We start from the raw sequence: 22,467 nt of genomic DNA on the forward strand, positions 1-22,467 counted from the left end.
TTGATATTGATGAGGAGACCATCCAGCCCAACCTAGCTTATTCATGAAGAAAGAACATGCAGGTGTAGGGTACCACCCTACCCAGAGATCCAGGCCAAGTGAAGAGCTTCCTAAAACACTTAATCTAATATTTCTTCATAACACAGTCTTCTTTAAAGCTAGGAACCCTTAGCTCTTTGCCACACTGCCTCTCAGATTCAATTCTCCACATGTGTATCAGTGATTAGAAATGGGCAAAGTACTCGGGCGTGGTCTGTATAGTTTAAGCAGGCTTTCCTCTGCTTTACTGATTTTTGCTCTGTAGTGTAACACAATATTTTACAGCACAGAAACGGGCCATTCGGCCCAACTGCTCCGTGCTGGCGTTTATGCTCCACACCAGCCTCCTCCCACCCCTCTCCATCTCACCCCATCACCATATCCTTCTATTAATTTCTCCCTCGTGTGTTTATCGAGCTTCCCCTTGAATGCGTCTATACTATTCGCCTCAACCACTCCCTATGGTAACGAGTTCCACATTCTCACCACTCTGGGTAAAGAAGTTTCTCCTGAATTCCCTATTGGATTTATTAGTGACCATCTTATATTGACGGCCCCTAGTTCTGGTCTCCCCCACAAGTGGAAACATCTTCTCTACGTCTACCTTATCGAAACTCGTTCATAATTTTAAAGACCTCTATCCGGTCACCTGTCAGTCTTCCCTTTTCTGGAGAAGAGCCCCAGCCTGTTCATTCTAGTAAATCTTTTTTGCACCTTCTCCTTGTCTCTCTATCCTTTTTATAATCTGGAGACCAGAGCTCTGCACAGTGCTCCAAGTGTGGTCTAACCAAGGTTCAGTACAAGTTTAACATAACTTCTATGCTTTTTAATTCTATCCCTCTAGAAATTAACCCCAGTGCTTTGCTTGCTTTTTTATAACCTTATTAACCTGCGTTGCTACTTTTAGTGATTTGTGTATCTGTACCCCCAGATCCCTCTGTTCCTCTACCCCATTGAAACACTTATTTTCCAAGGAGTATGTGGCCTAGCAAAATTACCACCTCACACTTATTTATATTGATTCAATGTATTGAGAACAGTCTGTTAATATCCCAGATCTCTCTAACTTCGCCCTCACTTTGACACCAGGCACTTGGGACACCTGTTGTCTGGATCGAGCTGACCCTCAGCCCTGTCTGCTCACTAGTTCGGCCCCAGCTGGAGTATTGTGCCCAATTCTGGGCACCACACCTTCGGAAGGAGGTCAAGGCCTTGGAGAGGGTGCAGAGAAAGATTTGCTAAAATGTTAAGTGACGAGGGACCTCTGTTACGTGGAGAGACTGGAGAAGCCGGGATTGTTCTCCTTAGAGCAGAGAAAGCTAAGGGGAGATTTAATGAGAGGTGTTCAAAATTATGAAGGGTTTTGATAGAGTAAATCAGGGGGACACTGTTTCCACTAGCAGGAGGGTCGGTAACCAGAGGACAGAGATTTAAGATACTTGGCAAAAGAAACCGGTTGGGAGATGAGAATTTTTTTTACGCAGCGAGTTATGAGCTGGAATGCACTTCCTGAAAGGGTAGTGGAACAGGAGCATAGTGCACCAGCCTGAGCTCCTGTATTGCAGAAGACAATATCCGTTGCTGGTGATGGCGGTTAGGCGCATCACTGCTGGGTGCACTTTGGAGCTTTATTTTTGAGGGATTATGATACCTGCTCTCTGGGCGGTTTGCTGGAACTGTTTTTAAAGGAAAGCTCCATGGTAACGGATCCAATACTCTCTTGCACTGTTGTAAAATGAGCAGTGGATTCAGGCTGAACTTTTACAGCTAACCTGATTTTTGAATCCAGCCTAGGGGAGCCACTTGTAACGTTTAAAAACTCACTGGTGGCTCTCCTGTTGTTGTTGCTCGTGGTGAGCTAATGGGCTGTTTCACAGAGGAACACAGGAGGAGGCTATTCAGCCCTCGAGCCTGTTCCGCCATTCAATGATCTGTATCCTAAGTCCATCCACCTGTCTTGGCTCCAAATCTATTACAGGAAACTTTGGTTTATCCGGAGGTTAACTGTCCGGAATGCTCGAGCCACCGGCAAAAATCAGGAGCCGTTTCGTTAGGTTTTTTTTCTTTTCGTTGCTTTTTTTTCACCAGTCAGGCTCTGCAAGGTCTCGCTGAAGCTGTTGCTAAGCTACAGAGACGCTTGCAAGGTACGGCCGACTGTTTAGAAGCTGTTGCTAAGCAACCGGGTTTGTTGCCAGATACGGAGCTCAAAATCTCCGTATGTTTCAACATTAGCGCTAGTTTGTCCGGCAGTTTTGATGGGACGGCAACAGCTCGGTCCCGTCGGTGCCGGATAGCACAAAGTTTCCTGTAATACCCTTGGCTAGCAAAAAACCAATCGATCTCGGATTTCAAATGATTAATTGAGCTCGCAGCTACTGCTTTTTGTGGGAGAGAGTTCCGCACCTTGCGTGAAAAAGTATTACACGTTGTAACGCAGAATCTTCTCTGCTGTCAGGGTGAACCTGTGCCCCCTTTTTAACACCACACAGTCCTATTGTGAAGTGTACAGCACCCCGGATTATTCAGAGTTTAATAATTGCCAGGGAAGTTTGCACATTGCAGTGTGCCTGTTGACTTCAGGCACCAGCTTGGAAGCACTGAGCATTCGAAGATTGTTTTGCCTCTAACGGGATGTCGCCTCTCCAGTATGACATCTGACTTAGAAACATAGAAGATCGGAGCAGGAGTGGGCCATTCGGCCCCTCGAGCCTGCTCCGCCATTTAATGAGATCATGGCTGATCATCCAAATTCAGTACCCTGTCACTGCTTTCTCCCCATATCCCTTGATCCCTTTAGCCTTAAGAAATATATCTACCTCCTTCTTGAATATCTATCTCTTCTATATATAAAAGGATAGTGGTGTCTGTCTGTCTGTCCGCTATACACTCAAAAGTTATAGAGCGTACCTACACATATGTTATATCAAAAGAAAGCTGATGATCAGGGGAGTGTCATAGGGTATTTACTTTTTGGTCAGACAAAAATTGTTCGGACAGTATACAAAAAACGTTCAAAAATCCGTTCATTAGCGGTTGACCAATCCTACCGCTCATTAGCGTTGAGTGACGTGATGGTTGACCAATCCTACAGTTCAGTGACCTGATGGTTGACCAATCGGTGCGTCACAGGCGGGACCTAATCCTGCAGCCTCCTGAAACGTAGCCGCCATTTTTTCCCCTGCTTTTCCTCAACAGCGAGCGGGGCAGCTGCGTCGGCCCGCCGGAGCGGGAGGTGAGTTGGGGTCACTCGGGCCGGGCCGCTCGGCCCGAGACACAGAGCAGGGGAGCAGCAGCGGGCGGCCGTCAACCGTGCGGCCCTCTAAACTGCCCTGGCAACGCCGGCCCCCCCCAGCTAGTATTTAATAAGTTGGCCTCAACAGCCTTCTGTGGTAAAGAATTCCACAGGTTCACCACACACTGGGTGAAGAAATTCCTCCTCATCTCAGTCCTAAATGGCTTACCCCTTATCCTTAGACTGTGACCCCTGGTTCTGGACTCCCCTGCCATCGGGAACATCCTTCCTGCATCCAGTCTGTCTAGTTCTGTTAGAATTTTATAAGTTTCAATGAGATCCCCCTCATTCTTCTAAACTCTAGCGAATACAAGCCCAATCGACCCAATCTCTCTTCATACGTCATTCCTGCCATCCCAGGTATAAGTCTGGTGAATCTTCGCTGAACTCCTTCCGTGGCAAGAACATCCTTCCTCAGATAAGGTGACCAAAACTGCACACAATACTCAAGGTGTGGTCTCACCGAGGCCCTGTACAACTGCAGCAAGACATCCTTGCTCCTGTACTCTAATCCTCTCGCCACGAAGACCAATATACCATTTGCCTTTTTGACCGCCTGCTGCACCTGCATGCTTACCTTCAGCGACTGGTGCACAAGGACACCCAGGTCTCGTTGCACTTCCCCTTTTCCCAATCTATTGCCGTTCAGATAATAATCTGTCTTCCTGTTTTTGCCACCAAAGTGGATAACCTCGCATTTATCCACATTATACTCCATCTGCCATGCATCTGCCCAATTACCCAACCTGTCCAAATCATACTGGAGTTTCTCAGCATCCTCCTCACAGCACACACGCCCACCCAGCTTTGTGTCGTCTGCAAACTTGGAGATATTACATCTAGTTCCCTCGTCTAAATCATTAATATATATTGTGAATAACTGGGGGCCTAGCACTGATCCCTGCGGTACCCCACTAGTCACTGCCTGCCACTCGGAAAAAGACCCGTTTATTCCAACTCTTTGCTTCCTGTCTGCCAACCAGTTCTCTATCCAAGTCAGTACCTTACCCCCAATCCCATGTGCTTTAACTTTGCACGCTAATCTCTTATGCGGGACCTTATCGAAAGCCTTCTGCTAGTCCAAATACACCACATCCACCGGTTCTCCCTTATCTATTCTACCAGTTACATCCTCAAAAAATTCCAGTAGATTAGTCAAGCATGATTTACCTTTTGTAAATCCATGTTGACTTTGTCCAATCCTGTCACTGTTTTCCAAGTGCTCTGCTATTACATCTTTTATAATGGACTCTAGCATTTTCCCCACTACCGATGTCAGGCTTACCGGTCTATAATTCCCCCTTTTCTCAATAGTGGGGTAACATTAGCTACCCTCCAATCCATGGGTACTGTTCCAGAGTCTATAGAATTTTGGAAGATGACCAGCAATGCATCTACTTCCTTAAGGACCCTAGGATGTAGATTATCAGGCCCTGGGGATTTATCGGCCTTCAATCCCGTCAATTTCCCCAACACCATTTCCCTACAAATATTGATTTCTTTCAGTTCCTCCCTCTCATTAGACCCTATGTTCCCCGACATCTCTGGGAGGTTATTTGTGTCCTCCTTTGTGAAGACAGAACCAAAGTATGTATTTAATTGGTCTGCCATTTCTTTGTTCCCCATTATAAATTCCCCTGATTCTGACTGTAAGGGACCTACGCTTGACTTCACCAATCTTTTTCTCTTCACATATCTATAGACTTTGCAGACATGGTGTTTTAAAAAAAAAAAAAAAAAAAAATTATTCGTTCGCGGGATGCGAGAGTTGCTGGCAAGGCCGGCATTTATTGCCCGTCCCTAATTGCCCTTGACAAGGTGGCGTCTTGTACAACCGAGTGGCTTGCTGGGCCATTTCAGAGGGCAGTTAGGAGTCGACCACATCTGGAGTCACGTACAGGAAACTTTTTTTTATCCGGCACGGACGGGACCGACGTGGTGCCGGTTCATCAAAAATTCCGGATAACCGAACGCTATAGTGAAAGATAGGGAGAGCTGACAGCTCCGTATAAAGCAACAAACCCTGTTGCTTAGCAACAACTGTAGAACAATGGCCTCAAGTTTCAAGCGTCTCTGTAGCTTAGCAACAGCTGCAGCCACACCTTTGCACAGCACAGATGGAAGAAGGCAAATACAATATGAAGTAAAACCTACTCCTGAATTTTGCCGGTTAACCGAGATTTCCGGTTATTTAGGTGCCGGTAAATCAAAAGTTTCCTGTATAGGCCAGACTGGGTAAGGACAGCAGATGTCCCCGCTAAGGGACATTAGTGAACCAGTTTTTACGACAATCCGATAGTTTCATCACCATTACTGATCCTAGCTTTTTATTCCAGATTTATTGAATTAACTGACTTTAAATTCCCCGGCTGCCGTGGTGGGATTTGAACTTGCGTCTCCGGATCAATAGTCCAGGCCACTGGATTACTAGTCTAGTAACATAACCACTATGCTACCGTACCCTTAAATGTATGAAAGTACAGATTTTTGTACGGTAAATAATTGTCTTTATTAAAGGCCAACAATAAAGAGACAATTTATGTGGAAAGGAGGAGGAAGCAGTGAGGTTTAATTGTTTGCCCTACCTGTGTTGGGGTTGGAAATGGTCCCGGGGAGTTCCAGTTAAGTAACTTATTGACAGATAACTTGGTGTTTATTTAATGTTTATTTTTGCTTCCTTCCTTCCTTCCCCCCCGCCCCCAACAGATTAACAGCCTTAAATTGTCAGAAGAAATAGAAAATCTGGCAAGTCTCCAGGATTGTGTCGTCTTCATTAATATGGTGTGCAGGATGTGAGTAACCTGATTGCGTTCAAGAGCTTTTAAGAGAATGTTTTGTAGTCGTGTGTTGGTATAAGGGATGACGCTAAAGACTGAGCATAAGTTTCTAGCTTGCTCGGGAAGGTGCAACAACCGCTTGCATTTATATAGCGCCTTTAATGTAGTAAAATGTCCCAAGGCGCTTCACCGGAGCGTAAATGATGCAATTAAAGCCTGTCACTGTAATTCTCCGCTCCACTCCCACTCTGACCTCTCTGTCCTCGGCCTCTTACACTGTTCCAGTGAAGCTCGAGGAACAGCACCTCATCTTTCGATTAGGCACTTTGCAGCCTTCTGGACTCAACATCGAGTTCAACAATTTCAGACTATAACGCCCCTCATTTTTTCAGACGGCAGCTGTTGATGATTCTGCCATCCCCATTTGCAACATTTCACCACTCGTGCCTTGCATTCTAGCACCGACTCTCCCTTCAGTTCCTTCCTCCTCTCTCTTTCCGCCCCCCCCCCCCCGCGCCTCCCACCTTCCCTGTCTCTGCACCTGTTTAAAATCTGTTACATTGCCAACTTTTACCAGTTCTGAAGAAGAGTCTCTGAGCTGAAATGTTAACTCTGTTTTGCTCTCCACGGATGCTGCCTGGCCTGCTGAGTGTTTCCAGCATTTTCTGTTGTTATATAAATATTGTGACTTGGGACAGGGTACCAAAGGGGCCTGTGGGACTGCACTAGCGAAGGACCGACACCTTCAGTGTCAGCCGTGGCTCAGTGGGCGGCACTCTCGCCTCTCGTCACAAGGTCGTGGGTTCGCGTCCCACTCCAGAGAGTTGAGCACAAATTCTAGGCTGACACTCCAGTGCAGTACTGAGGGAGCGCCACACTGTCGGAGGGGCAGTACTGAGGGAGCGCCACACTGTCGGAGGGGCAGTACTGAGGGAGCGCCGCACTGTCGGAGGGGCAGTACTGAGGGAGCGCCGCACTGTCGGAGGGGCAGTACTGAGGGAGCGCCGCACTGTCGGAGGGGCAGTACTGAGGGAGCGCCGCACTGTCGGAGGGGCAGTACTGAGGGAGCGCCGCACTGTCGGAGGGGCAGTACTGAGGGAGTGTCGCACTGTCGGAGGGGCAGTACTGAGGGAGCGCCGCACTGTCGGAGGGGCAGTACTGAGGGAGCGCCGCACTGTCGGAGGGGCAGTACTGAGGGAGCGCCGCACTGTCGGAGGGGCGGTACTGAGGGAGCGGCGCACTGTCGGAGGGGCGGTACTGAGGGAGCGCTGCACTGTCGGAGGGGCAGTACTGAGGGAGCGCCGCACTGTCGGAGGGGCGGTACTGAGGGAGCGCCGCACTGTCGGAGGGGCAGTACTGAGGGAGCGCCCCATTGTCGGAGGGGCGGTACTGAGGGAGCGCCGCACTGTCGGAGGTGCCGTCTTTAGGATGAAATATTAAACCGAGGCCCGGTCTGCTCCCTCAGGTGGACGTAAAAGATCCCACAGCCTCTATTTCGAAGAGGAGCAGGGGAGTTCTCCCGGTGTCCTGGGGCCAATATTTATCCCTCAATCAGCATCACTAAAACAGATTATCTGGTCATTATCACATTGCTGTTTGTTGGAACTTGCTGTGCGCAAATTAGTTGCCAAGTTTCCTACATTACAACAATGACTACACTTCACAAAGCACTTCATTGGCTATAAATCTTTGGGACGTCCTGAGGTTGTGAAAGGTGCTGTAGAAATGCGAGTCTTTCTTTCAGCAAGGGAGGTCACAAAAGTGGGGAATAAAAGATGGCCCTGGGACAGTCTAGCTGCATCTACGTTACCTGGAGGTGGCTGTGCAGACACGGAGTCCTTTTGTTATATATTTTATAAAAAGCTCTTTAATAACTAACGTGCTTTCTTATTGCAGAAGTGGAAAGGAAAATGCATCGCAGCTAATTGAAGAGAAATCCATTGAGGAGAGATTCCAATTTATCTGCAACTTTTTAGAACGTAAGCAAGGTAAAGATTGCAGCCTGAAGTTGTTCTGACACTTGGTTTGAAGTTGTGACTTTTTTTGTACTCCAAACAACTTTCTTTTGTTTTTCTTTAAACTTCATTTTAGTTGGAAGTTTAAACGACAAAAGAATTAAATGATTTATAAAATGTGGCGTGCTCCCCCTAGTGGCTCAGGTGGTAAGGACAGCATTGAACTGAGGCACGGGGAGCTGAAGGTGCCAGGCGGGCTTAATCCCTGGTTAGTGCTGAATTAGCCGATATCTGTCTCCGCACCTTCTGTGTTTGTGTTCAGTTAAACGGACAAGATTCCTGCTCGGCATCCAGTGGAAGCTTACCCACCTGTCGTATATCGGTATAAAGCCAGCCAGACTTCTGGGCATATACCAATGTTGTAGATACAGGTGGTGGCGTGGAAACATAGAAACATAGAAGATAGGAGCAGGAGTAGGCCATTCGGCCCCTCGAGCCTGCTCCGCCATTCAATGAGATCATGGCTGATCATCCAAATTCAGTACCCTGTCCCTGCCTTCTCCCCATACCCCTTGATTCCTTTAGCCTTAAGAAATATATCTAACTCCTTCTTGAATATATTTAATGAATTGGCCTCAACTGCCTTCTGTGGTAGAGAATTCCACAGGTTCACCACTCTCTGGGTGAAGAAATTCCTCCTCATTTCTGTCCTAAAAGGCTTAACCCTTATCCTTAGACTGTGACCCCTGGTTCTGGACTCCCCGGCCACCGGGAACATCCTCCCTGCATCTAGTCTGTCTGGTCCTGTTAGAATTTTATAAGTTTCAATGAGATCCCCTCTCATTCTTCTAAACTCCAGCGAATATAAGCCCAATCGACCCAATCTCTCTTCATACGTCATTCCTGCCATCCCAGGTATCAGCCTGGTGAATCTTCGCTGCACTCCCTCCATGGCAAGAACATCCTTCCTCAGATAAGGCGACCAAAACTGCACACAATACTCAAGGTGCGGTCTCACCAAGGCCCTGTACAACTGCAGCAAGACATCCTTGTTCCTGTACTCGAATCCTCTCGCTACGAAGGCCAACATACCATTTGCCTTCTTAACCGCCTGCTGCACCTGCATGCTTACCTTCAGCGACTGGTGCACAAGGACACCCAGGCCTCGTTGCACTTCCCCTTCTCCCAATCTATTGCCGTTCAGATAATCTGCCTTCCTGTTTTTGACACCAAGAGAGATGCACAATGTTGACAAACACTCGGGACAGTCCACGGTATTGCAGACTGGATAGGGAACTGTTGGGGAAGTAGGACTGCAAGGGACATTTTCAAATTGGTGGCGGCAGATTCAATAGTAACTTTAAAAAGGGAATTAGATAAATACTTTGCAGGGCTATGGGGAAAGGGCGAGAGAGTGGGACTAATTAGATACCTCTACCAAAGACCTGGCACAGGCACGATAGGCTGAGCAGCCTCCTCCTATGCGGCTAAGTGCCATGCAGTTATTCCGCCCCCACAGAGGAAAAGATGAGACTTGAAGGATTAGATCCACTGCTGCCACTTCTGTGCATTTTAAAAAATCATATTTACATACTCGAATTTGAGCAGGACTAATATTTTACGCAGCGAGTTGTTGTGATCTGGAACGCGCTGCCTGAAAGGGCGGTGGAAGCAGATTCAATAGTGACTTTCAAAAGGGAATTGGATAAATACTTGAAAAGGAAAAATGTGCAGGGCTGTGGGGAAAGAGCAGGGGGGAGTGGGACTAATTGGAGAGCTCGTTCAAAGAGCCGGCACAGGCACGATGGGCCGAATGGCCGCCTCCTGTACTGTATCGTTCTCCGATTTTAAGTAAGGAAACCTCCTCGGCATTTTAACTTTGCAAAAGTTGCAACAACCAATTGTTCCTAATGGAATATATTCTGTTGCCGAAATGAGAGAGCAAAGATTTGGCGCTCAATTCAACAACAACAACGTGTATTTATCTAGCACCTTAATGTAGTAAAACGTCCTACGGCAAGAGAGTTGTAAAACAAACTTTGGCACAGAGCCACATGAGATATTCAGGCAGATGACCAAAAGCTTGGTGAAAAAGGTAGGTTTAAAGGAGGAGAGAGAGGCGGAGAGGTTTAGGGAGGGAATTCCAGAGATTAGTACCTTGGCAGCTGAAGGCACGGCCGCCAATGGTGGAGCGATTAAAATCGGGGATGCTCAAGAGGCCAGAATTGGAGGAGCGCAGAGATCTTGGGGCGGGGTGGGGGGGGGGCGGCGTTGTGGGGCTGGAGGGACAGAACGAGGGAAGGGTGAGGCCACGGAGGGATTTGAAAACCAGGATGAGAATTTTAAAATCGAGGCGTTGCATAACCAGGAGCCAATGTAGGTCAGCGAGCACAGGGGGGGGTGATTGGTGAACAAGACTTGGTGCGAGTTAGGACACGGGGCAGCAGAGTTTTAAATGACCTGAAGTTTACATAGGGTCGAACCTGTGAGGCCGGCCAGGAGTGCGTTGGATTAGTCAAATCTAGAGGTAACAAAGGCAGCTGAATCCACCTCCTGCAATATCTCTCTTCTTCCCCCCGCCCCCCTCCACCCTCCCATGCTGACTGTCTCGCTCGAGTTCCACCTCTCCCAGTTACTTGCCCAGTGTCCATTCTTCATTTGTGAATGGTGAGCTTCAGCAGAGGACTTCAGTCAAATCCAATCCTGCCGTTCACACACACTCCATCCTGGGAGGGGCTCAGTGGATAGTGACCAGGAACCTTGGCTTTTTTTTAACCCTTTCCCCTTGGGGCGCCAAGATCAATGGCAATGATGCAACTGCACGCACCAGGATAGGATCCGTTAATTTGGAGCAGGTCAGGGATCAATCCTGGGATCTTGCTGCTCCGCCGTGCTCAGTTCCAGATGTGGCGTTGCCTTTCCCCACTGGAGGAACAGCAAGCTGCTACCCAAGACACTACAAGGTCTTACGAGCGGAGTGGAGCTTCTGATCACTAGGCCTTGCCGTCTGCGTGGAGTTTTGATTCTGTTTTGTCCTTTTGGCCAGTGAGACTGTGTGCGCTACAGTGGTTCAGTAGCAAGACATCATAAAATCATAGAAATTTACGGCACAGAAGGAGGCCATTCGGCCCATCATGTCTGTGCCGGCCCAACGAGAGCTCCCCAGCCTAATCCCACTTTCCAGCTCTTGGTCCGTAGCCCTGTCGGTTACGGCACAGAAGGTACATATCCAAGTACTTTTTAAATGCGATGAGGGTTTCTGCCTCTCCCACCCTTTCAGGCAGTGAGTTCCAGACCCCCACCACCCTCTGGGTGAAAAAAGTTCTCCTCAACTCCCCTCTAAACCTTCCACCAATTACTTTAAATCTCTGCCCCCTGGTTATTGACCTCTCTGCTAAGGGAAATAGGTCCTTCCTATCCACTCTATCTAGGCCCCTCATAATTTTATACACCACAATCCAGTCTCTCCTCAGCCTCCTCTGTTCCAAAGAAAACAACCCCAGCCTATCCAATCTCTCCTCATAGCTAAAATTCCCCAGCCCTGGCAACACCCTCGTAAATCTCTTCTATACCCTCACTAGTGTGATCACATAAGAACATAAGAAATAGGAGCAGGAGTCGGCCATTTGGCCCCTCGAGCCTGCTCCGCCATTCAATAAGATCATGGCTGATCTACCTCAGCTCCACTTTCCCGCCCGATCCCCATATCCCTTGATTCCCCTAGAGTCCAAAAATCTATCGATCTCTGTCTTGAATATACTCATCGACTGAGCCTCCACAGCCCTCTGGGGTAGAGAATTACAAGATTCACCACCCTCTTGAGTGAAGAAATGTCTCCTCATCTCAGTCCTAAATGACCAACCCCTTATTCTGAGACTGTGACCCCTGGTTCTAGACTCCCCAGCCAGGGGGAAACATCCTCCCTGCATCTATCCTGTCGAGCCCCTGTAAGAGTTTTGTATGTTTCAATGAGATCACCTCTCATTCTTCTAAACTCTAGAGAATATAGGCCTAGTCTACTCAATCTCTCCTCACAGGACAATCCCCCCATCCCAGGAACCAGTCTGGTGAACCTTTGTTGCACTCCCTCTATCACAGCTTTCCTGTGATAACTTTGTTTCCGTTTTTTTGTGTTTTTAAAAGAAACTAATAAATGAGATGACCTGCATGCAGCTCCCCTTGAACGACTAATAATCCTGTTCTGTATTCACAGGCTCTGAAGTCCAGAAGAATCAGCCAGGTAAGAGCTCCTCTGCACAGGTGAACGGGGTAGAAATGTCTTTGGGGCTTGTTGGTTTCAGGAGCCGAGGCCCACTGCGCTTTCTGTAAGCGGGTACGGCCGTGTGGTGCTTAATGTTACCGGGCGAATAATCATCACGTGGAATAGAACCTCAGATGAAGTGGTGAAGGTGAAATCCTGGGAATCGTTAACAATTGGCTCCGTGGTGGGAGGATTGTAGGGATTTACTGCAAGGACAAAATAAGATGGAGTGAACGACCTTCCTCATTGGTAATTATCTTGTGAACGGGACTTGGTCGAGGGTTCCTTCCATACAATAACCGGAGCGTAATCGGACGAAAATAAAATTGACACCAAGCCACATATATTAGTACAGGTGACGGTCAAAGAGGTGGGTTTTAAGGAGCGTCTTAAAGGGATATGGGGAGAAGGCAGGGACAGGGTACTGAATTTGGATGATCAGCCTTGATCTCATTGAATGGTGGAGCAGGCTCGAGGGGCCGAATGGCCTACTCCTGCTCCTATCTTCTATGTTTCTATGTCTTAAAGGAGGAGAGAGAGGCGGAGAGGTTTAGGGAGGGAATTCCAGAGCTCGGGCCCAGGCAGCTGAAGGCACGGCTGCCAATGGTGGAGCGATTAAAATCAGGGATGCTCAAGAGGGCAGAATTAGAGGAGCGCAGCGATCTCGGAGGGTTACAGAGATCGAGATAAGTAGGGAGGGAATGGGACACGTCGGGTTAACTGTTTTATAATTTACAACTTTTTGTTGGTGGCTTTTGGAAGTGTTTGTGATTTATGCTTTAACTGTGGGGATCACTTGCTATTCTGTTGAGCATCCCATCCCTGAATAGTAACGTCCTTATTCCTCCTCTTTAACCGCAGATCACTACAGGCACAACCCCGCTGCTGGAAGCGTGGTCTCCTGGCAGAAGGTCTTGCAAGGAGAGGATGTGGAACTTGAGATGGCGAAGGTAAGCCAGACTGGAACATGCGAGCATGTTATCTGAGGCGCGTGGTCGAAACCTGCTGGGATGGTCATGAGCGCCACGAATTGTTTTGAGCAAAGGCTGTTTTTAACTCTCCTCTCGAGTCAGAAGGCCGCTTCGGCAGGCAGTTCCCTCCTTCCTTGGATCAAGGCACTCATGCGGTGGTCCCGAGTTTAGTGCCTGGCCTTGACTTCGCTGCCACAGTCACCCCGGGGCGAGGGAGAACAGAATTAACCACAGCTTCCGCCTCTGATCACTGTCTGCTGACCTCCCGCTGGAAAGTAAGTCTGTAGACTTTGAGTGAGGACAGGTTGCGATGCCCCTCCCCTCCCCTTGGTGAAACAGTCTGCCAACGCTCACTGTTTGTAGCAAAGAATGGCCACTTGAGTACCCGGAATCTCTGAAGCCATACCCCAGAATGAGCTGAGGCCTTTAGGACGGGAGAGGGAGTGTTGCAGTTTTCCCCCAGTGGCTTGCTGTACCAGTGGAGTTCCTCGTGTGGTGAAGAGAGTGGACACGTGTACTCTCTCATTAATGTGGCTGGGAACTCCGCAGTCCAGCCACTGAAGGGCATCGCAGCCCCTCCCAAGTTACTGGAAACGGAGGATGGGGCTGACTTGGCAAAGTAATGTGGGGTGCACCGCCTGACCCGTGTGTGCAAGTGGAGTGTGGCTTGTAATCGCTGGCTCTTCCTTTTTCTGTTGTTTGCAGGTGACTGTCCTGCTCCTACATCTCCACACCATGGCCAAACAGAACCCACGGGAGTTCGAGGCTCTTGACATAGATACCCAGGTAAATGCAACACAAAATGGATATTTTTTTTTCTCCACTCTCTCTCTCTCTTCGTTCTCTGGATGTGGGTGTCGCTGGCAAGGCCACTGTTTGTTTCCCTGAGAAGGTGGTGGTGGACCTTCTCTCTCAACCACTTCTGTCCGTGTGCTGACGGTGCTCCCACGTTGGTGATGGGTAGGGAGTTCCAGGATGTCGACCCAGCAGGATGGTGTGCGATTGGAGGAGGGTTTGGAGGTGATGGTGTTCCCATGACATTGGTGGGGGAGGGAGGTGCTGTCAAAGCGACCTTGGTGAGTGGCTGCAGTGCATCTTGCAGATAGCGCACACTGCAGCCACTGTGGGCCGGTGGTGGAATGAGTGGGTGCAGGATCTGGTAATGGGGCTCCAATCAAGCTAACTGCTTGTCCTGGATGGTCTTGAGCTTCTTGAGTGTTGTTTTGGCGGCCCACATCCAGGTGGATGGTGCCTCACACTCTGGACTTAAGTAGCTGGTGGTTCGGCTTTGAGGGGTCAGCAAGTAGTCACTGGCCACAGATTACCCGGAGTCTGCCCTGCTAATGTGGCTGGTCCAGTCAAGCTTGTGGTCAATGGTGATCCCCTCCAGACTGTTGATGTTAGGGAGTTTGAAGGAGAGAGAGAGGGTGCTAGGAAAGAAAGTCTTGCACTTCTATAGCGCCTTTCATAACCTCTGGATGTCCCAAAGCGCTTTGCAGCCAATGAAGCACTTTTGAAATGTAGTCACTGTTGTAATGTATGAAATGCGGGAGCCAATTTGCGCACAGCAAGATCCCACAAAAGGAACATGATGCGCAGATAATCTGTATTAGTGATGATGGTTGAGGGATAAATATTGGACAAGACACTGGGAAGAAGTCCCCTGCTCTTCTTCGAAATAGTGGCCCTGGGATCTTTTATGCCCACCTGAGAGGGCACACGGGGTCTCGGTTTAACGTCTCATCTGACAGACGGCACCTCTGACAGTGCGGCGCTCCCTCAGTACTGCCCCTCCGACAGTGTGGCGCTCCCTCAGTACTGCCCTTCCGACAGTGCAGCGCTCCCTCAGTACTGCCCCTCCGACAGTGCGGCGCTCCCTCAGTACTGCCCCTCCGACAGTGCGGTGCTCCCTCAGTACCGACCCTCCGACAGTGTGCCGCTCCCTCAGTACTGCCCCTCCGACAGTACGGCGCTCCCTCAGTACTGCCCCTCCGACAGTGCGGCGCTCCCTCAGTACTGCCCCTCCGACAGTGCGGCGCTCCCTCAGTACTGCCCCTCCGACAGTGCGGCGCTCCCTCAGTACTGCCCCTCCGACAGTGCGGCGCTCCCTCAGTACTGCCGCTCCGACAGTGCGGCGCTCCCTCAGTACTGCACTGGGAGTGTCAGCCTAGATTTTGTGCTCAAGTCTCTGGAATGGGGCTCGAGCCCACAACCTTTTGACTCAAAGACGAGGATGCCACCCACTGAGCCACAGCTGACACCAGAGGACAGTTGGCCAGATTTCTGTTTGTGTTCGCCATCCCAGCGACCCCTGGATGTCTGGCGAGGCATGGAGATTGGCGATGCACCGCGGTTGAAAGCTTGGCACTGCCAACTATCAAGGTACTGGAGGGCGGCCGGTGCCTGTGGAACCAGAGCCCAGCGAGAGGGCCGTGCCTCCGGAAGGAATATTCAGGGGGAAAATAACGTGCTGTAAATCGGGGAAACTTTCACATAAGGACAAACATCTCCTGTTTATTCTCCCATTGCCAAAACGTCACCCTCCTAAATATTTATTTCAAAATGTGCCACATTAAAGCACTGTATGATTTTTATTTTTGTTGGTCCCATTCTCAAATTCAGACCCCCTCTCTGCTTCCTTTTGCCCCACTTACAGGGGAAATTGGGAAAATCTAGCCCCTGATTTGTAGCATTTTGCACATTAGTTCTTCTTTATTTTAAAGTTTGAAATGAACTCTTTCCGCACCCCTCCCCTTCTTTTCCTTCACAGAGTGAGCTCGTGGGGATTCTTCGATACGTCCTTGACAACGAAGAAGGAATTCATCTTGACAGTAACTTGGCCACGTTCTTGCGGAGCCGAGGTACCTGAATATTTTTTAAAATTTCTTTACGAGGGAATAAATTTGCCCCAACAAAAAATAAATGCATGCGCGCTGCTGTTTCTCATTTTCACACTTGTCTTGTGCGTCCGGCTTGAGAAAGGGCTGTCGGGGGGCGGTGGTGGCCAGCGTCCTGGGAGAGGACCTCCCAGGGAGAACCAGACATCCCCCAAGCCCAATGATTGGGTCCTGAAATCATTTGCCTTGCATTTAGGGGCAGGGGGAGGCCATTCAATTAGATCATGGCTGATCTGTATCTTAACTCCATCTACCCGCTGGGTTCCATTTCCTTTATTACCCGTACCTAACAAAAATCTTATCAGTCCCAGTTTTGAAAATTTCAGTTGACCCCCAACCTCAACAGCTTTCTGGGGGGGAGAGTTCCAGATTTCCACCGCCCTTTGTGTGAAGAAGTGCTTCCTGACATCACCCCTGAACGGCCTGGCTCTAATTTTAAGGTTCTGCCCCCTTGTTCTGGACTCCCCCCACCAGAGGAAATAGTTTCTCTCTCTCTACCCGATCAAATCCTTTAATCATCTTAAACACCTCGATTAGATCACCCCTTAATCTTCTAAACTCGAGGGAACACAAGCCCAGTCTGAGCAACCTGTCCTCGTAATTTAACCCTTTCAGCCAGTTTTTTTTTTTTTTTAATGTGTCCATTGTCTTCTTGAGGGCTGAGAGGAGTCAATTCTCACTTACTTACATCTCCAGAATCACCGTCTGAGAAAAGTGACAATTCTGCACGTCCAGCCTCAATCCCTGCGTTCCCTGTTTAAATGGGCGATCCCAGATTTACCATCACCCCAAACAGTCTGTCTAATTGTATGTTACACTCCCTGGACTGGGCTCCTGCACCCCCTCCCTGACCCACGCCCCTCTCCCTCCCTGGCCTGTACCCCTGCAATCCTCTCCACCCCACAACCCCCCTCCCGGCCTGTGTACCTGTTCCCCTGGATCTCTCTCTTCCTCCATTTCATTGAGGCTTTTACACTTTACACGCTATATTTCATTTTGCTCTCACCCCTCGAAATGTACTTCACGTGTCTCTGCATTTCCCGCGTACTTCACTGAATTTTTTTAGACTGTTGCTGTGTCTTCCTTATCCGCCGATGAGGGCTGTCGCACTGGTGGAAGAAACCTCAGCCGCTCGGCCCCCAACGAGATGTTTAATGTTTCCTTTTCCTCTGTCCCCCTGTCCAGCCTCGTCTCCGGTAGCCTGCCTATTCAGCGCCAGTTCAGACGAGACTAACTCGCCAACATCCTGCGGGAAAATTGGAGGGCAAAAAACGCGATTCCTGGCTTCCAGTGTGTACAGGTCAGTATCCTGATGGGTCTCTGGTGTCTGGACTTTTAAGTGTACAGCCCCCACCACTGAAAAGATCCAGCGTTTAAATCGGCTGATATTGGCCGAAAAGTGAAACCCGTCACCCGTTTACATTAATGGTTACAATGCCTCCCTTTACTTTGGGTAAAGATAGGCTGCGTTTCCTCACCAGTTCGCATCTCGTTAGCAACAACTTGCATTTATATAGCGCCTTTCACGGGAGCGATTGTCAAACCAAAAATTGACACCAAGCCACAACATGAGATATTAGGACAGGTGACCAAAAGCTTGGTCAAAGCGATAGGTTTTAAAGAGCGATTTAAAGGAGGCGGAGAGGTTTAGGGAGGGAATTCCAGAGCTTGGGGCCCAGGCAGCTGAAGGCACGGCCGCCAATGGTGGAGTGATTAAAATCAGGGGATGCGCAACAGGCCGGAATTGAAGGAGCGCAGAGATCTCGGAGGGTTGTAGGGCTGGAGGAGGTTACAGAGATAGGGAGGGGCGAGGCCGTGGAGGGATTTGTAAACAAGGATGAGAATTTTAAAATCGCGGCGAGCACAGGGGTGATGGGTGAACGGGACTTGGTGCGAGTTCGGATACGGGGCAGCAGAGCTTTGGATGACCTCAAGTTTATGGGGTTTGGAAAATGGGAGGCTGGCCAGGAAAACATTGGAATGGTCAAGTCTAGCAGCAACAAAGGCAGGGATGAGGGTTTCGGCAACATGAGCTGAGGCAAGGGCGGAGACGGGCGATGTTATGGAGGTGGAAGTCGACGGTTTTGGGGTTGGAGAGGATATCTGGTCGGAAGCTCATCTCGGGGTCAAATACGACACCAAGGTTACAAACGATGTGGTTCAGCCTCGGACAGTTGAGGTGCACTGACTGCGAGAACAAACACAAATAAATAACAAAAGCAGAATACTGCGGATGCTGGGAATCTGAAATAAAAACAGAAAATGCTAGAAACACTCAGCAGGTCAGGCAGCGCCTGTGGAGAGAGAAAGTATTGTATTTCAGATAAGTAAATAACATCTAAGGGGCACTGCGTGTAATTAAAAAGCCTTAATGAGGCAGACTTTATTTTAATATTTTTGGATGAGAATCCATCATCGTAACCTGCGACTGTGCAGAAGACTTCGCCCCACTTAACGACTGCTCAGAGCAGAGCGAGAACTCTTCACCTTCCTGGTGAATTTGTGCCGATGGTCCATCAGCTCTAATAAATGGCCTGGATTTGAAAGCTTTCGGGTAAATATAAACCTCTGGTGCCAAGGAACAGGAGGAGGCCATTCAGCCCCTCGAGCCTGTTCCGCCATTCAGTTAGATCACGGCTGATCTGTATCTGAACTCCCCGCCTAGGTCCCGTAACCCTTAATACCCGTTACCAAACAACAATCTATCAATCTCAGTTTTGAAAGCTCCAGTTGACCCCCAACCTCAACAGCTTTTTTGGGGGGGGAGTTTTCCAGATTTCCCCCACCCTTTGTGTGAAGAAGTGCTTCCTGACATCACCCCTAAACGGCCTGGCTCTAATTTTAAGGTTCTGCCCCCTTGTTCTGGACTCCCCCCACCAGAGGAAATAGTTTCTCTCTCTCGACCCGATCAACTCCTTTAATCATCTTAAACACCTCGATTAGATCACCCCTTCATCTTTTAAACTCGTGGGAATACAACCGGGCCTCGTAATTTAACCCTTTCAGCCCCGGTATAATTCTGAACTATTTTTTGCATTTTCTCATAGTTTCATCTATCCTCACAATACAAATTCTGCTCTGCAGCCACACGCAGCCAGTTAACAGGAACTGAAACGATTCATTTTATTAACGCATTATACCGGCCATCTCATATAGTGGGCAGATCGCCTTCACACGAACCTGTCCGCTATAAGCAGTGGCGACTGTATATTGAGAGTTATTCCAGTCTTGGTATCCGCTGGTCCTGAATGAGCAGGGTTGATTAGATGAAAGAGAAGGTCCACCACAGTCTGGTGGCTTTTATCGCTCTCCTTTCCTTTTCGCAGTTACGTGCCCTCTACCTCTCCTACGTCACCAATGCGGGACTTCATGCAGACCCCGTTGGTCCAGATGCGACGGATGAAGAAACAGCTTTCCGACTCGCGAATGCTTCGCGACGATTTGGAGATTGAGCTGACTGAGGCCCGCAAGCTGATTACCGAGAAAGGTAACCGACATGGAACCGATCGTACACACGCGCGTTTCTTTACGTATAACTTCGTGGGACGTGGGCATCGCTGGCGAGGCCGGCATTTATTGCCCATCCCTAGTTGCCCCTTGAGAAGGTGGTGGTGAGCCGCCGCCTTGAACTGCTGCAGTCCGTGTGGTGAAGGTGCTCCCACAGTGCTGTTAGGGAGGGAGTTCCAGGATTTTGACCCAGCGACGATGAAGAATCGGCCGATATATTTCCAAGTCAGGATGGTGTGTGACTTGGAGGGAAACTTGGAGGTGGTGGTGTTCCCTTGCACCTGCTGCCCTTGTCCTTCTAGGTGGCGGAGGTCGCAGGTTTGGGAGGTGCTGCAGTGCTGTCCCGTAAGGACGGCCCTGCTCGGTACTCACTTTATTTCACAGACCCCCTGTTATAAATCTCATCATCAAGAAACTACTTATGAAATAACGCTGGGCGGCCAGCTGGTGGCGCCGTCCAAGAAGTATAAATACTCGGGCGTCGGCCCCAGCTTTCCAGGTGCATTTTGTAAGACAAGGAACTAGTGAAGTACAACTAGACCTCCATGTTCTGAAACAAGTTGATTAAAGCCTTGCTTTATGCTCAAACCAAGTGCGTAGTGAGTTTTATTATGTCGCCCCCCCCTAGAAAGTATTTACGGACCCCAGTTTGAGAACCACTGCCCTAAAGGGACGTCCGTGAACCAGTTGAGTAGGTAACTCCAGAATATTAACGCTGAAGAAACAGTGATGTATGTCCAAGTCAGGATGTTGTGTGACTTGGAAGGGAACTTTGAGGTGACGGTGTTCCCATGACATCGCTACAATCCACGGGTAACCAAAGTGTCCACCCTCTTGTTCTTCTCCAAAAGTAGTTGTGCTAATAACTGTTCTAGTTATAAAACGTTGGCAGCTGCAGACCCAACAATACCCGGCTGTTGTTGAGATCCAACAGGTTGATCGGAAAGGGTGTTGAACATCCCTTGATTGTTCAGTTTGTAATCCACGGATGAAGAAGGAACTTGGATTGCTGTAGGACCTCCTCGCATCTCTCGGGATGCCCCAGAACACTTGGTGTGCGATGAGTTAGTTGGACAAACTCGCAGCCAATCTCTGCGCAAATGAAATGAATAACTGAGCCTGTCTTTGGTGTCAATTGAGGGAGGAATGTTGGAGCGCGGCCGCGCAGCGATCGCTGTTGCCGCTGAAAACGGTATGCGCAGTCCCGAAGCAAATTTAAAGGGACCACGCACGAAAAAAAAATTAGAAGGAACATTGGCTCCTCTTCAAATGATGCTTTGGGATCAGTAACATCCCGCTGAGTCGGACAGTACCGAAGGCCACCGGTTTGATTTCCAGTCTGCCTCTCGGGTTGGCTACTCGGACTCGGACTTGGGGCAGTGGTTGGGGTGGTAGAGTTGGCTTCTGCATTCCCTGGGCTCAGGAACAGAGGGGAACGGGGAAAATGAAATGGTGCGTTTGTTCTGACCCCCTTTACTGGGATGGTTACAGGTGAGCTCAGGGTCAAGTTTGTCTGTCAAATTCTCTGCTGACCTGGGTCAGCCGTAGCTCAATGGGCCGCACTCTCACCAGGTCATTAGCTCATTTCGGTTTGTGGGAGCTTGCTGTGCGCAAATTGGCTGCCACGTTTCCTACATTGCAACAGTGACTACACTTCAAAAAGTACTTCATTGTTCAAGCCTCACTCCAGAGACTTGAGCACATAATCCCAAATGACACTCCCAGTGCAGCGCTGAGGGAGCGTCGCACTGTCGGAGGGGCAGTACTGAGGGAGCGTCGCACTGTCAGAGGGGCAGTACTGAGGGAGTGCCGCACTGTCGGAGGGGCAGTACTGAGGGAGCGCCGCACTGTCGGAGGGGCAGTACTGAGGGAGCGCCACACTGTCGGAGGGGCAGTAGTGAGGGAGCACCGCACTGTCGGAGGGGCAGTACTGAGGGAGCACTGCACTGTCGGAGGGTCGGTACTGAGGGAGCGCCACACTGTCGGAGGGGCAGTACTGAGGGAGCGCCACACTGTCGGACGGGCAGTACTGAGGGAGCACCGCACTGTCAGAGGGGCAGTACTGAGGGAGCGCCACACTGTCGGAGGGGCAGTACTGAGGGAGCGCCACACTGTCAGACGGGCAGTACTGAGGGAGCGCCGCACTGTCGGAGGGGCAGTACTGAGGGAGCGCCGCACTGTCGGGGGGGCAGTACTGAGGGAGCGCCGCACTGTCGGGGGGGCAGTACTGAGGGAGCGCTGCACAGGCGGTGGGGCCGTCTGTCGGATGAAACTCTGTCTTTCTGACCTCCCTTGGATGAGAGTGGCCAGTGTACATGGAGGCATTTGTGGGGGGGTCACCAACTTCACGAAAGCACATTGGAAACAAGAGGAGGAGACGCACCATAACGCTATCTTGTGATCTCATTTTCTTTCATTTAGAAACACAGATCTCCATCATTCAGCAGAGGGTTGAGCGTCTGGTGAAGCTGACCGAGAGACAGGCCAGCGAGGAACAGCCCGACGAGCTCGGCAATCTGAGGGAAAAAAATGAAAGGTATGGCTGCAGTGCCACAACCCGCAGTGATGGCAGAGATTTCTTGTACAGCTCAAGGGGGCGTTGAATGGCGAGGAGCCAAGTTACACAGTATTTACAGCACAGAAACAGGCCATTCGGCCCAACAGATCCGTGCCGGTGTTTATGCTCCACGCGAGCCTCCTCCCACCCCTCTTCATCTCACCCCATCAGCATATCCTTCTATTCCTTTCTCCCTCGTGTGTTTATCCAG

The 22,467-nt window shown here is 49.6% G+C and overlaps 1 protein-coding gene across 9 annotated transcripts in view; it reads left to right on the forward strand.

The window, feature by feature from the left end:
- The window catches only part of LOC147112167 (nuclear mitotic apparatus protein 1-like), a 97,912-nt gene that overhangs the window by 35,548 nt on the left and 39,897 nt on the right, over window positions 1-22,467 (forward strand). For all 9 annotated transcript variants that reach the window (XM_085999773.1, XM_085999777.1, XM_085999775.1 and 6 more), the window contains 9 exons: window positions 6,038-6,123; window positions 8,005-8,096; window positions 12,277-12,303; window positions 13,186-13,274; window positions 14,001-14,081; window positions 16,066-16,156; window positions 17,378-17,492; window positions 19,519-19,679; window positions 22,121-22,235. In XM_085999773.1, coding sequence (XP_085855899.1) covers window positions 6,038-6,123; window positions 8,005-8,096; window positions 12,277-12,303; window positions 13,186-13,274; window positions 14,001-14,081; window positions 16,066-16,156; window positions 17,378-17,492; window positions 19,519-19,679; window positions 22,121-22,235 — 857 coding nt within the window. The remainder of the gene's footprint in view (window positions 1-6,037; window positions 6,124-8,004; window positions 8,097-12,276; window positions 12,304-13,185; window positions 13,275-14,000; window positions 14,082-16,065; window positions 16,157-17,377; window positions 17,493-19,518; window positions 19,680-22,120; window positions 22,236-22,467) is intronic.

Source organism: Somniosus microcephalus, chromosome 10 (genome assembly GCF_052327205.1).
Source record: "Somniosus microcephalus isolate GS21.2 chromosome 10, FLI_Smic_1.0, whole genome shotgun sequence".
Taxonomy (NCBI): domain Eukaryota; kingdom Metazoa; phylum Chordata; class Chondrichthyes; order Squaliformes; family Somniosidae; genus Somniosus; species Somniosus microcephalus.